This window comes from Mesoplodon densirostris, chromosome 2 (genome assembly GCF_025265405.1).
Source record: "Mesoplodon densirostris isolate mMesDen1 chromosome 2, mMesDen1 primary haplotype, whole genome shotgun sequence".
NCBI lineage: Eukaryota > Metazoa > Chordata > Mammalia > Artiodactyla > Ziphiidae > Mesoplodon > Mesoplodon densirostris.
In genome coordinates, this window is record NC_082662.1 from 149,870,711 (window position 1) to 149,884,582 (window position 13,872).

General features: G+C 37.1%; 1 protein-coding gene across 7 annotated transcripts in view; it reads right to left on the reverse strand.

Moving 5' to 3' along the window:
• HMCN1 (hemicentin 1) overlaps nt 1-13,872 on the reverse strand; it is a 755,474-nt gene that overhangs the window by 313,724 nt on the left and 427,878 nt on the right. For all 7 annotated transcript variants that reach the window (XR_009531210.1, XM_060091137.1, XM_060091136.1 and 4 more), the window contains 5 exons: nt 13,260-13,380; nt 12,042-12,305; nt 10,585-10,729; nt 6,804-6,925; nt 1,272-1,547 (listed from right to left, as the gene is read on the reverse strand). Coding sequence is in view for 6 of the 7 variants with exons in the window: in XM_060091137.1 (XP_059947120.1) it covers nt 1,272-1,547; nt 6,804-6,925; nt 10,585-10,729; nt 12,042-12,305; nt 13,260-13,380 (928 nt within the window). In the remaining variant the exon portion in view is untranslated. The remainder of the gene's footprint in view (nt 1-1,271; nt 1,548-6,803; nt 6,926-10,584; nt 10,730-12,041; nt 12,306-13,259; nt 13,381-13,872) is intronic.

Below are 13,872 nucleotides of genomic sequence, written 5' to 3' on the forward strand. Positions count from 1 at the left end.
AGTTACTACTTGTATTGACTCAAATGATCTAGGTAGTTTACCACGTAGAAATGCAGTGAATCATTTACAAAAGTAATGTTCCCCCAGAGGTTTCAGCGGATCAACTAACAAAAGACACACAGCCATACAGTCGGATTGCAGAATATATCTCAACTACCAGTGACAAAACCAGAATCAGATGTCAACCATTTTATTAAATCTCATGGCAGTTTCCCTTTTTTGCCATTAATAACATTCCAAGAGCTAGCCTCCAAAACTCAGTGGTCACTCTCTTAGATCACCATGTTAAAAAACCATCTGACAGTGTTACTTGAGGCATGTTAATAAAGTCGTTGCTAGTAGCACAACCAAGGAGCCAGACCCGATTCCAAAGCAATCAGTCTCCCACATCAAGGATTTGAAATGAAATATTCTGCTAAGGCAGCAACCAAACCTTTCAGCTAAACTGTGTAAAACTGCCAAAGTAAGCTGCTCATTACATTAAGACTCTAGAGACATTTAGAAGCCAATTATGATTCTACTGAAAGAGATACTTAGGAATAGTTTCTGATCTTCATTTGATGGTAGCGATTAGACCACATTGTTAATGTACTTGTTTTCAGCTATCTGAAACTATCATTTAGTCTATGTAGACAATTCAAGTTTGGCTTACCATTAGCTTACTTTCAGTAAGTACCGTGTGTGTGTGTGTGTGTGTGTGTGTGTGTGTGTGTGTGTGTGTGTGTGTGTGTGTGTGTGTGTGTGTGTGTGTGTGTGTGTGTGTGTGTGTGTGTGTGTGTGTGTGTGTGTCTAACATAAATAAGGTAAAAACAGCTCTGCTAAAGTTTCAATAAAATTTCACCTAGATGAGAAACATCTTAAAACTTAATTAAACCATAAAAGTAAATTAAATATGCAAATAATGCACTCAAATTGGGAAAAAAGTTTTTTTTATCAATTATTAACAATTAGGTTTTTTTTTAAGTTCACAGGATAAATGAGAGAATTTAAAACCATTAAATCATCCAGAGACAATTTCTATTTCTATTTGCTTAAAATAAAGGTCTTCAACTACTAGGATTAGCTGTGTTTGTTTTAAAATCGCCTATTTGTTAGTGATGTTTTAGTTTCCAGTTTAGTCAGCTTCAGACCCTCAAGGTCCACAAGCATTCTATCTTTCAAAACTGTAATTGTTTGCGTAGATACCCTCAGACAGACAACTTAAGGGAATAGAGATCAAAGAAGGAAGACAGAAAGATGCCACAATTCAGAAGTTACCATAAGCACAGTACCTTGCACGGTGAGGAAAACCGACGCAGCCGATGATCCTCCTTCATTGGAAACCACACAGTGATATTCTCCGGCATCGCTGAATTTCACACTCCTCAGCTCCAGGGAAAGGTTGGCCAAGATCCTCATTCCTGCTGGATCTGCCAGCCTGACATCTCTGTCATTCCTCCGCCAGGTTAGATTGTAATCCACTGCACTGATGACAAGACAGGTCAAAAGTGTTCTTTCTCCAGGAGTGACTGTAACATTGTTAGGCACTTGGATGACTGGCGGGGGCTCTGTGTGAAATGAAAAGATTCAAATGGAAAGATCCAGAAGTCATTTTGCTCACTCATAGAGGTGGTTTAAAAATTTAATGAGCAGGCTTCCCTGGTGGCGCAGTGGTTGAGAGTCCGCCTGCCGATGCAGGGGACGCGGGTTCCTGCCCCGGTCTGGGAGGATCCCACATGCCGCGGGGCAGCTGGGCCCGTGAGCCATGGCCGCTGAGCCTGCGCGTCTGGAGCCTGTGCTCCGCAACGGGAGAGGCCGCAACAGTGAGAGGCCCTCGTACCGCAAAAAAAAAAAAAAAGAAAAAAAAAGAAAATTTTATGAGCATGTGTTGAATACCTAGTAGGAAAGATGCAGTACGACAGAACGTATTCATTAATTCCTATGTCTGTCACCCCAAGAAAATTATCATCTAGTTGAAAACTGCTTTCAGTAGGAGTGCATGTTTACATACCAAAGTACACTCAAGTCCAAATCGATAAATTATAGATGAGGATCAAAGAGGCATGGCAAAATGATATGACTAGACTGATTCAGGATTGCAGAATGAGTCAAGTTTTGATTTGAATTTTGAAGAAAGTAGCATTTATGGATTTTTAAAATTTAAAACCATTTACTTAGTGTTTTAAAGGAAATAGCTCATGAAGTATGGTAGATATGGAAAAGATACAATGGTATCAGCTTTAAGGGAATTATAATCTCATTAAGACACAGTACAACATTAGAGTAAGATGAATTTCTCCCAGTGAAAATGAGGAATGCTTGATTTAGGAAAGTCAAGTTAACAGTAAGGCACAGACTTTAAAAAAAATTATACACAGAGGACCACGTACACAAAAGGCATTGAGTAATGCATGTGCATTTCAGATGCAGTCAAAAGGCACTTACTAATTAAATATTTAACTACATTTCTAGAGAAAATCCCATATTGCTCTAGTTAGGTTTGAGAATACTGTAAATGCAAATGCCCCTGTAAAGCTCACTCTGCCCAAATGCTTTAAAATAACCTGCCATAGCAAGCCATTTTTGAGCAATAATATAGCAATAAAAACTAGCTGGAAATGTGTGTCTGCTTCAGTTTAAATGTGAAAGAGTATCAGATATTCAAGATCCAACTTTATACTTCGTTATTCAAAACTATATATATGTGCAGATGAATAACATAAGCCTATAATAAAACCTGGAAGTAATACGCCAAAACCATAGTGGTCATCTCTGAGAGAGAGAAGTGTGTATATTTTTCATATTTTCCTTTATATTTACCTTTGTTTTCCAAACATTTTTAGAGGAGTATATGTTATTCTAAATCATTTTAAAAATCCTTAATTTTTACAATTCTGCTATGTTTTTAAAATCTCTTATGAAAATAGCTAATGAATCAATTGGAAAGAGTACATGAGAAAGTTAGGAAGGTCTGACTGAAGTCTGGTTAGGTTTGACAGATAAAATACAGGATGGTTTGCTAAATTTGAATTTTAGATAAACATCAAATAACATTTTAGTATAAGTATGACTCATGAAATATTTGAGACACATTTAACTGGGCATCTTATGTTTTTATTTGCTGAGTCTGGCAAACATAGGTTGCCTAGCTTTATCCCTAACTAGCTGTATGACCTTAGATAAGCCAATTTATTCACAATGTTTGTTTCCCTATTTGAAAAATGAGATGATTAAATTAGGTAATCTGAAAGACCCCTTCTAGCACTAAGGCTCTGTGATGCTAACATACAAGATGGTAGGGACCATCAAAGACCCGGAGGCGAGTATTTGTGAACACGTGTTGACACTCTATCAAAATCTTTTTGAAGACCACAAAACATTTTGTGTGGGTTTCTTTTTTTGTTCTTTTTAAACAAACTTCTTCAACTAGACTAGGAATTTTTAGAAAATGTAAAATCCCATATTATGGGCATACAGGAGATGCTGGGTGCACACCTAGATCCTTCTCAAGGACCTAGGCACTCATTTCCCTAGCTGCTCTGCTTGTTGGCTACTGAGCTCATGGCCAAGGGAGCTAACATGCTCAGGTTAGACTCTCTTTCCAGTGCAGCCAACTTCCAGGGACCACTTAATGAAGGAAAAAGACGCAGCTCTCTTGCCTCAATTCAGGGTCACCCCAGCTCCAGAACTCCCTGTAGGATCAGCTGAGGCCCCTGTTGTGATTACATCACAGTTTAACTTCTTCCACTCCCTTACAGGTGCTCTTCCCTAGAGAACTCAGCAATAACCCTCTTGCATGCAAAATCTGCCTCAGAGTCTATTTCCTCTTCAAATATAAATTCAAATATGTAAAATGCCAACTTTCTGCTAATATCCAGGAGGAGAGGAGATTTTAAATATGACATACAATACCATCACTGCACAAATATCTACAGATAATAGTATGTGCACTGAAATATTTATGCATACATCAATAAATTTGGTGGTGATGGAGGAGATGATGGAGAATTACAGCAGTTTGCAAGAGGCCAAGATAACAAATTACCGGAAACAGCCTGGTCCCGGGAGGATGAGGGGCAGTCATTCCTAAGTGAAAGAATGGCTGAGGCTAGGATTAGGGGACCAGAGATGAAACCTCAAAACTGAGAAAGAATGATAAGCATAGGCCCTGTGACATTAGGTAAAGATCACTGGACTGAGAGTCAGGAGGCCAAGAATCTACTTCTCACTACCTATCCATCTGATCGGAAATGGGGCACCTGCCTGCTCTGGGCTTCAGTTTCTTTAGCTATAAAATGATGAGGTGGTATAATATTATTTCCAAGTCTTACCCTGTTCTAAAAGAGTATCCTGAAATTAAAATTTAAGATTGCCTGTCACTGACATGTCCTTGACAAGTTTTCTCTTTTCAATTTTACTTAAAGCCAAAATTTTGGTATTGTGTGTATGTGTGCATTGGGGGTGGGGGACATTATGCTAAAAAATAAATTCAGTAGAGAAAATTAATATAAGGTAAAGTACAAAATATCATTTGTAAAGAATTTTTTCCTGCTTCTGTAGTTCTGTTCATTGGTTTCTATATGTTTATATGCAATAAAAGAGGTATCATTCTTCTTACACCCATTTTGCATTTATTTTTTTTTATTTTTTTTGCAATACGCGGGCTTCTCACTGTTGTGGCCTCTCCCGTTGCGGAGCACAGGCTCCGGACGCCCAGGCTCAGTGGCCATGGCTCACGGGCCCAGCCGCTCCGCGGCATGTGGGATCTTCCCGGACCAGGGCACGAACCTGTGTCGCCTGCATCGGCAGGCGGACTCTCAACCACTGCGCCACCAGGGAAGCCCCCATTTTGCATTTAAAACCAATATATCAATAACCAATATCTCCAATGAACCAAAAATCCTTAAAAATGTTGTCTAGAAGGAAATGCTGGAAAAAAAATGAAGTAACATATTGCTAGAACTTTAACTTTTCTTGAAACGGTTCTTGGGTGCTATTTGACTTTATAAATGTTCATCCACAGTGATACAAAAACATCACCATTCCATCATGCCGTGCTTTCCCAACACTCCTGTCCAAAATATAAGATCTAATTATCCTGTGAATTCACATCTGATTCTGGTGTGCTGGTTAGTAGTGACAGTAGGGTGGCTGAGCCAGGACCTGGGTGGAGGTTTGAGTCTGGAAGATTAAACAAAAGTTAGCCCAGAAAGAAATGTCCACTCTTTCAAGTCGAAAGGGGCACTTGCTTGCTACTTCTGCTGTTACAGTCATTGCCATACAACCCATGCTTCTGCCCTGCTTTCATAATTAACCAGTGGGACACAATTCCTGAAAAGTGGCTTTGGTACAGTACAACTTCCTAGCAATACCATGGCTCGGCTGGCACAGATTAATACTAGAAGGGCACGTGTAGAGTGTATATTTGGAAGTTACTGACACCCCAGGGCCAAATTCTTAGCAGTCAGTTCAGGAGTTCTTTCTGGCACTTTCCAGTTATTTATGCAAGATGTCTGAATCAACTCCCTCAAACCTCTTTCCCTGTTGTCCTTCCCTTAATTAATATTGCTGGGGAAAAAACCCCTCAAGTGCTCAAGTGTTTGTTTCCCCAGAAGCTGAGGAATGTTGACAAGATTCCAATGCTTTTCATAATTACTGGAGATGAAAAAATGAATAGTTTATGATGCATGTCAACTTGCTAAATTGTTTCAAAAGACGAACTTTATTTTTCTAAGAATAAGAGAAAATGAATAATTTACTGCAAGAAGAACAGGCTTGCACGCCTCTGTTTTAAAGTTCAGCTTGGACTTAATGATAACAAACGTGAATCCTAGGCTTCTAAACAGCCCTACAGTTATAAAGCTACTTTTGTCTTAAATTTTCCAAAGAAAATGCACATCAATACTAAATTGACAATTCAGACATTGTTATAAACTCAACAGGCATATTTAGGTCAGAACAGTCTTACTATTAAACACACAGCAACCCTAGGCTACGAGGCAGGTAGAAAATAACTGAGTTAAAACAAAGTTTCCAATAAATTCTAAATATATGCTGAGTAAGTGACTTAAGTCCTGATCAATGATAATATATGGTAGTCTGTTTGGTTTCTAATTGATAATGGTAGTCTTTTTGGTTTCTAATCTGGGAGATTAGAAGAAAAAATGAATTTTTTTCACTAAAATATATTCTACCTTGTAAAGTAATCTGAGCCTTGCCCATTTATTCACAGGAAACACACTATTTAAATGTAACTTAATTAGCATGACTTCTGCCCTTCTTAATACCAATATTGTAGCCACTGAGGTCCTATGTTTTTTGAATGTGATACTTTCCTTATTGTCTTCAACTTAGATGTCAGAATCCATTCACAAAAGCACTCTGCTCATTATAAATATGGGAGAGGGAAAGGGAAAGTTGAACATTGCTATAATCAGAATGGATCTCTCCCTTTTCTGATATTTTATTTTTTCAAAGGAAAATACTATATGGAGATCAAAAAATATTTATTAGGTCCCTATAATAATAATAATGATAATAACAACAACAACAATAATAAAAACAGCTAATGTCTATTAGGTGTTTCTATGTGCCAGACTCTCTTCTAAGTGCTTAACATACACTGTCTCATTTAATCCTCACAGTTTCTCCATGAGATAGAGACTGCTACTCTTATTGTCATCATTTTATAATTAGGGGATCCAAGGCACTGAGTTCTTAAGTAATTGTCCCAAGGCAGGTCACACAGCTAATATGCAGTGAAGCCTGGATTAACATAGCTACATTAATACTTAGGCAACTGCAAAGCAATTAGGGATAATTACCTGACACGTCAAAGAACGTCTGTGCCCGTCCAGTTCCTGCACTGCTGACGGCAATGCACTCATAGGAGCCTTCATCAGACAAAGTGACCTGTTCAATATCCCAGGTCACACTGGCCGATTCTCTGGGGTAAGAAAATAGAAGCATGTTTAGTTACTACAAAAACAAGACCAAATGGAAAACAGTGATTCCACTATTTGTTTTATGCATTCAAAAGAACAGCTTAAAAAAAGTTCTTTATAGCTTAAAATTATACAGAGTTCTTTTATCATAATTATCATAATTTTATTGATAAAATTATGCAGAGTTCTTCGCAGCTTAAAATTATACACCTTTTGTATTTTAATTAGAAAGTTAAGCTTTGCTACTCTGAGGAAAAAACATAACAAAGACAGTAAGTTTTGTTTTGTTTTGTTTTTTCTATTGATCTTTGTAGGCTCTAACAAAAGAATTTGCTTCCAAATGTAAGAAAAACTTGAAAGAGGCAGAGGATAGAAGAGTGAAACTTTTTTACTGAGAAAATATCAGGGAGACATCTTTAATCTTCCCTCAAAACTCATTTAATTCAAACTAATGATCATTTTACCACTTTTTTTTCCCCACATTTTCACATTCATATGTCTTTCTTTTTTTCTTTTATGAACAGGCCTGTAACTTTGCTGTTGAGAACTATAGCCTGTGCCTGTGTCTAGTTAGGGTCACTGGAAATTTGACATCCTCTGGCTATGTCAAAACATAAGATACAAAGCTGGCACTCTTTGTATCCTCTTTAAATCCTCTTTCCTTCCCCTCTCATTTCCAGGTTTTGGTCATGTTCAGTGGGGTTCTAGCCAAAGCAACTCAACCAGTAATTTACAAGTGTGAAGGTAGAAAACAGACTTTTTGGTTCCCAAAAGATAAATTCTCTTTAACTTTCTTATATATAAGCTCTACATAAGGCAATATACCTTAACTGGTTCAATCTATGTATATAATGAGTAAAGAAAAAGATTATCAGTTTTATAGTCAAAATTGCCATTTAGGTAAAATAAATCCCTTTGCTATATTACATATTCATTCATTTAATAAATATCTATATTTTGTTCTCTAACACTTTTCAAATTGTTTCTCATTTTTTGGAAATGTCTTAGTAATAGCTATTTAATCCTTATTTAAAACATTCCAATAATCTATAAAACAAGCATTATATTGTTTTAAAATATGATTGCAATGTCATAAATATTTTCATAATTTTTTCTTATAATCATCCATAGCTATTTATAAACTTTTTAAACATTCAAGATACAGATGAGATGAAAAGCCCACTGCAGTCAAGACACCTTCCACTGAAGCTGAAAGTGGTACAAGATATGATACCTCACAGTAATAACTCCAGATCTCTCCCCATCCAAATGAATCACACCCATCACCAAACCACTATGAAGAATTCACTGAGCTCTTAATAATGTACATTTACCACTAACCTAGAGTTTGTAAGAGAAAGTCAAGACACAGGTTCCTGTCATTAGGAAAGCGAGAAAATAAGCAAGGTGATCCTTCCATATATTTTAGTAACTGAGAATATTCACTTAATACTGTTTCCTTTCACCTGCGTCTGCATTAGGTGTCAGTGGTCCTTACTGTCACGTTCAGAAGAAAACGGAGTATGACTTATTCTATGCTGCATTGATCACCTAATATGTATCTTGAATGCTTAAGAGCAGTAGGCTAAGCCAAAATTTACAAATGCCATTTTCCAGGAGGTACTGGTAAGTTCCAGGAAGGTAGGAGTTTGAAATACACACATCTTTCATGTCTTCTGCAGTGCCTACTTCAGAGCCAAGCATATCTTAGGATTCATCAAAAACTCAGACATGCAGAAATTTTAGAACAGAAAATGACAATTCTTCTAGTCTTAAGGCCCTTTATTTAAAAACAAGAAAGTTGAGGAAGAAGGATAAGTAATTTATTCAAAGGCACAAAACTACTGTATGAGTGCTTAGAGAATATCCTTACAGTTATACTTGTTCCTCTCTTATTTATGAAATATTACATGAAAACAATTCTTTTTCATGTACCCTTATCAGTTAGCATTATGATTATATGCCCACGATAAAAAGTTTTGAAGGGATGACCCTTGGAACAGGGGAAGGAACATGTCAGATAGAAATGTGTCTTGTTACTGATGGAAACTAATTCTCTGCTACATCTCCTAGAGACCATAGTGACTCACATAACAAAGATCCAGTCATGCAGCTGGAGTTATTAGGAAATCTAGGGCAGAGATGTGCAAGTGAATTGGGATTAGAGTATCAATCCATCATCACCCATGCCCAATTTTGTCTTTAGTCTCTTACATCCAAAGAGCTTAACAAATGTCAGCAAGGCATGTCACATCTCTGGGCCACAGAGCTGGAAAAATGAAAGAAAGAATCCTTGTGGTTTACCTCAGAGGAATTGTGTGGAATTAATAAATTAATGCTTATAAAGAATCTCAAGTGTCTTTGAAAATTGTTACTATTTAAACACGAAGCAGGATAGTTTGATTTCATCATTCAGTTATGTAACTTCATCATCTGATATCTTGGTCAGTTATGTTGCTGGTTATTAAATATGCAGCTAAGGAAATCATCAAGATGTATGTTAAGCAAGTAGCAGGAAATAATACAGTCCAATCTTTAAACAATGGAAAATTTTCTCAAGTTATAATGAACATTCTTGCCATAGCTTCTGCTTAAAATGACCCCATAAGGAGATTATATAAGCTAAGACTGTCAAATATTTAACATGTTACACAAGTTATTTACGTGAATATTGAATTACCAGTGTAAAAGCTTTGTAAAATAATTCTTAGAGTTTTTCCCCCAAATGTAGTTTCATAGTAAGTTTAAAAAAAAAGTTTGACAGAAATCATCCTCTAGTTTTCAAGGCCTACTTAATTTGTATCATTAGATTCCTTAAACTTGTCTAGAAAATTCACCCATCTTCACAACGGAAGTTGGTGCCCTCTAGCCCACTTCCCTTCACTGTTGGCTGCGGTAGTGACCACACACGCTTCTGCTCCATCTGGCCCACACCCCCAGCACACACCTCATTTCTACCCTTCTCCTCCTGGCTCCCTGGGCTCCAGCTACACTGGCTTCCTTCCGGTCTTTCTTTCCCACGTGCCTGGTGGACCCTGGCCTTAGTGCATTTGCATTGCCTGTTCCTGGTGTGTGAATGCTCTTCCCTGGATATCTGTGTGACCTGGACATCTCACCATGTTCAAGTCCTTGCTCAAATGTCCCTACTCTGAATTTTAAAATTGCAACTTGGCCAAAACCACATGTACTCCACCAACCAGTAGTACTTGCCCCAATTAACCTGCTCTACTTTTTGCCACAACACTTTAAATCAGATTCAGAAACATGTTTATGCTCAAGCCACTAAAGCTTAAGTTTCATTTGCAAGGACTCTTGCAAAGTTCAGTACCTAACTTTGTATTCATAATTTTGTATTCTTTGCCTTATCCAGGGACCCTTAAACTGTGTAAAATTCAGATTCTATAAAACCTGAATCAACTCTTAAATGTATTCTAGCATTTATTATATTATCATATTATATTTATCATGTTTCTGTCTTCCTCCTTTACAATATAAGCTCCACAAAGGTTCAGAATTGTGTCTGTTTTGCTCACTGCTACATTCCAAGACTACGAAGCAAATAAATAAGAATGTCTAATGAAAAAAGTACATTAAAATAAGTATCTATTTGTATTTAGATATTTAGTGCTATAAATTATTACTAATGGAAACATTTACACACTTTAAGTACTGGTCTACTCCAAGTGTAACTCCATTTCTGGCAAAGCTCAAGGTAAGGGGCAAAAGACTCTCAACAGAGCAGTGAATTTGGCCCGGCTGCAGGTAGTATCCCGGGGTTTTCTCAGGCATTGTAACTTTGGGAGCATCTGGGAAAAAAAGAACATGGGCAAGAAGGTCACAATGATATTTGGTACTTCCTGTTAATCCATTCAAAAGCTTCATACTTAAATTATTCCAGTAAATTCTCTGCATTCCAGTTAACCTAAATCACGAAAAATCACTTTATCTTTCTTTGTTCAAAGGTTATTTATTTCTGGATTATCTCCATGGACCCTTTACTAAGGTACTCATTGAATCTAAGACTCCACTGACCTTAAGACATAACACTTTTTGTACCACCAAAATAGAAAACAAAGCTACCAGGTAAGTTACAATACATCATCAATTGTAGAACATAGTTCAACTTCAAAAATGTAAAACTATGAGAAGAACACACATATCCTAGAATTGAATTCATAGGGTAACTGTTTCCAAAAAGGAACGAAAAAACTGATTTTTAAGAATCCAATAGTTTTTTTAAGCATTCAATTCAGGGGCTAACACAACTAACTTTGAATACTGCATATGAGGAAATACTGAGGTTGGTTCTATTATTTCCTTTCTACAGCTATTAACCAACAGCTACAGAGTGATTCCTGAATTTCCCAAATCATAACCTTATGTATAAATGATAAACTGTTATCCCTCCACCCAAAAGTACAATATTAGAAACAATCTTTCTGTATCCTTGTCAGTCCATGGTTCAAGTTACATACAGTTCTAAAGTTTTGATCAGAATCCAGTCATCAGCCTTGAGAAATAATAGCAAATATATAAGTAACTAGCTTACTTATTAACTAACTAACCAAAAAAGGCAAAATCATCACCAGTTATTTGCAGGGAACTACTGTTCAAAGTAGAAAGGTTTCTGACACTTGTATATAAACATTTAGCCAAATGAGATTGCTAATCAAATATTAAACACATATGCCAGGGGGAGTAAGAGCACGAGAACTTGCCAGTTCAAATTCTCACATTGATTGAAGTAATCAAAATTCTCAGATCTACAATCAGTGAGACTTAACATGAAACTTTGAATGTGCTATTTTATGGTTAGGAAAACTTGTGTTACGTAAGTGTAAATGCTCTTCTACATGGTGATCCAGTAATAATGTGAGGATGTTATTTTTGAATTCAGAGTCCATTCTTCTTATTTTTCTTTTTTTTTGGCCACACCACGCAGCTTGAGGGATCATAGTTCCTTGACCGGGGATCGAACCAGGGGCCCCCGGCAGTGAAAGCCCAGAATCCTAACCACTGGACTGCCAGGGAATTCCCTAGAGTCCATTCTTTACTCATAGGACCATATCAGCCCCTTAAACTATCAATACTCCAGTGTTGAATAAAGTGATATCTTACCTGGGACGATACTAGAGAAGGAAACACTCGATACTCTCTGGAAGAGATAATCATCCTTATCATAGCCTGTTACTTTGAGAAAGAAAGCTTCATTTGGTGGTGTAAAGTCAGAAATATTCCATATGCCATAAGGTTTTCTATCTGGATAATATTTAATAGGAATTGTCTTAAGAGAGCTGCCTGAGATACTCAGAAGTTCAAGACGATCTACTCTAGCTGGGATGGAAATTCCAGAAGTATTCAGCAGCACATAGGTAGGTATTCCTACAAGAGAAAGGATCTGTCATCATTTGCAAGTAACATGCACCTGAGGTTATCTATCAAATAAGTTTTGTATTATAATAACAGGTAACAAGGACATACATATGAGTACTACAGACTGTGCCATAAATTGTGGCCCAGTTGTAGAATCTTCTCTACATAAAAGACAGTTTATTCATGACCAGAGAAACTTAGGAAACCCTAAGTAATTATTTTCATGGTATTTAATCATGTTTATATGTAGAAAGAATAGAATTATGAATATTGTGTTATATGATAGTTGTTATATGAATACTTTTAAAGATTCATTATTCTGTATCCTTCCAGTAACTGCGGCAATAAAAATAAAAGAACTATCAGAAAAAAGAAATTTAAAGTCACAGTAGGATTGAGCCTTCTTTTTAACTATAAATCTTCTTGTATGAATAAAACAAGAGGAAGAAGCACCTTTCAAATCAACAATAATTTCACCTTGGAACATATAATGCTACATGGTATCTTTAATGTTTTAACTACACACACACACACACACACACACACACACACACACGCAGCATTTTCACCTTAACAACAGGCAAGTAAGATGCTAGTAAGGAAAAAGTCTCAAGATCTAGGTCATCAGTTTTCAAAGTTTAGTAAGTGTAGGAATCAATGAGGTGCTTGTTAAAGTGCGTATTCCTGGGCCCTACCTTCTGTGATTCTCATTCAGGAGATCTGGGGTGGGCCCCAGGAATCTTAATTTTTGATAAGCTCCCTGAGTAATTTCAATATCACTGGCCTTGGGACCACACTTTGAGAAACAGTTACTAGGTCAAGAGTGCAATCATATTTAAAATAAAGATGCTATGTTTCCCAATTTTATTGAATACCACAAAATTATAAAACCACAGACAGTCTGAGAACTATTTTGCACTTCAGTATCTACTATGCCAACTGAAGTAATGCAAACATACAAACCTTGCACCGGTCTGCTGACTGTGTTTTTGAAGTCCAGGGTGGGCTTTCCGGAAAAACCAGCTCGAAAATCAATAGTACTGAGGCCGGTGATGCGAACAGAGTGCCTTCCACTGCTAGACGTCTGAAAAATGTTTAATGACAAACTATCAGCAGTTGATCCAGGATGCAGGTCACACTAGACACTAACCAGTATGGGAAACTGCAGAGTGTTTAACTAGGATTGATGTCGAATCACTGAGGTTTTGATCTGGGTGTTTTGAACTTAACTGTGATTCTGTAACTTCAATGCAAGTTTTGTAATACATATCCCAGGGGACTAAAGTACAGCTGAGTTTTATATTGCATGCCCAGTGGTAAAAGATCGAGGGGTGTAGTCATAGTGAATGGACTTGGTTCACATGGTGAATGTTCAGGAAATATTTGTAAAATGAACAAATGACTAAATCTTCTCCTCTAAACACCATCCAGGTTCTATTATGGAAAATATTTCCCTTCTCTTTGCCTCTGGGAAGAGACAGCCAGGATAAGCACAAGAGCCGACCATTCTCCAACTTTTAGCCAAACGGCACCCTCGGCTCAGCAGTGTCCAGCCAAGGCACTCAGTGCTCAAGAT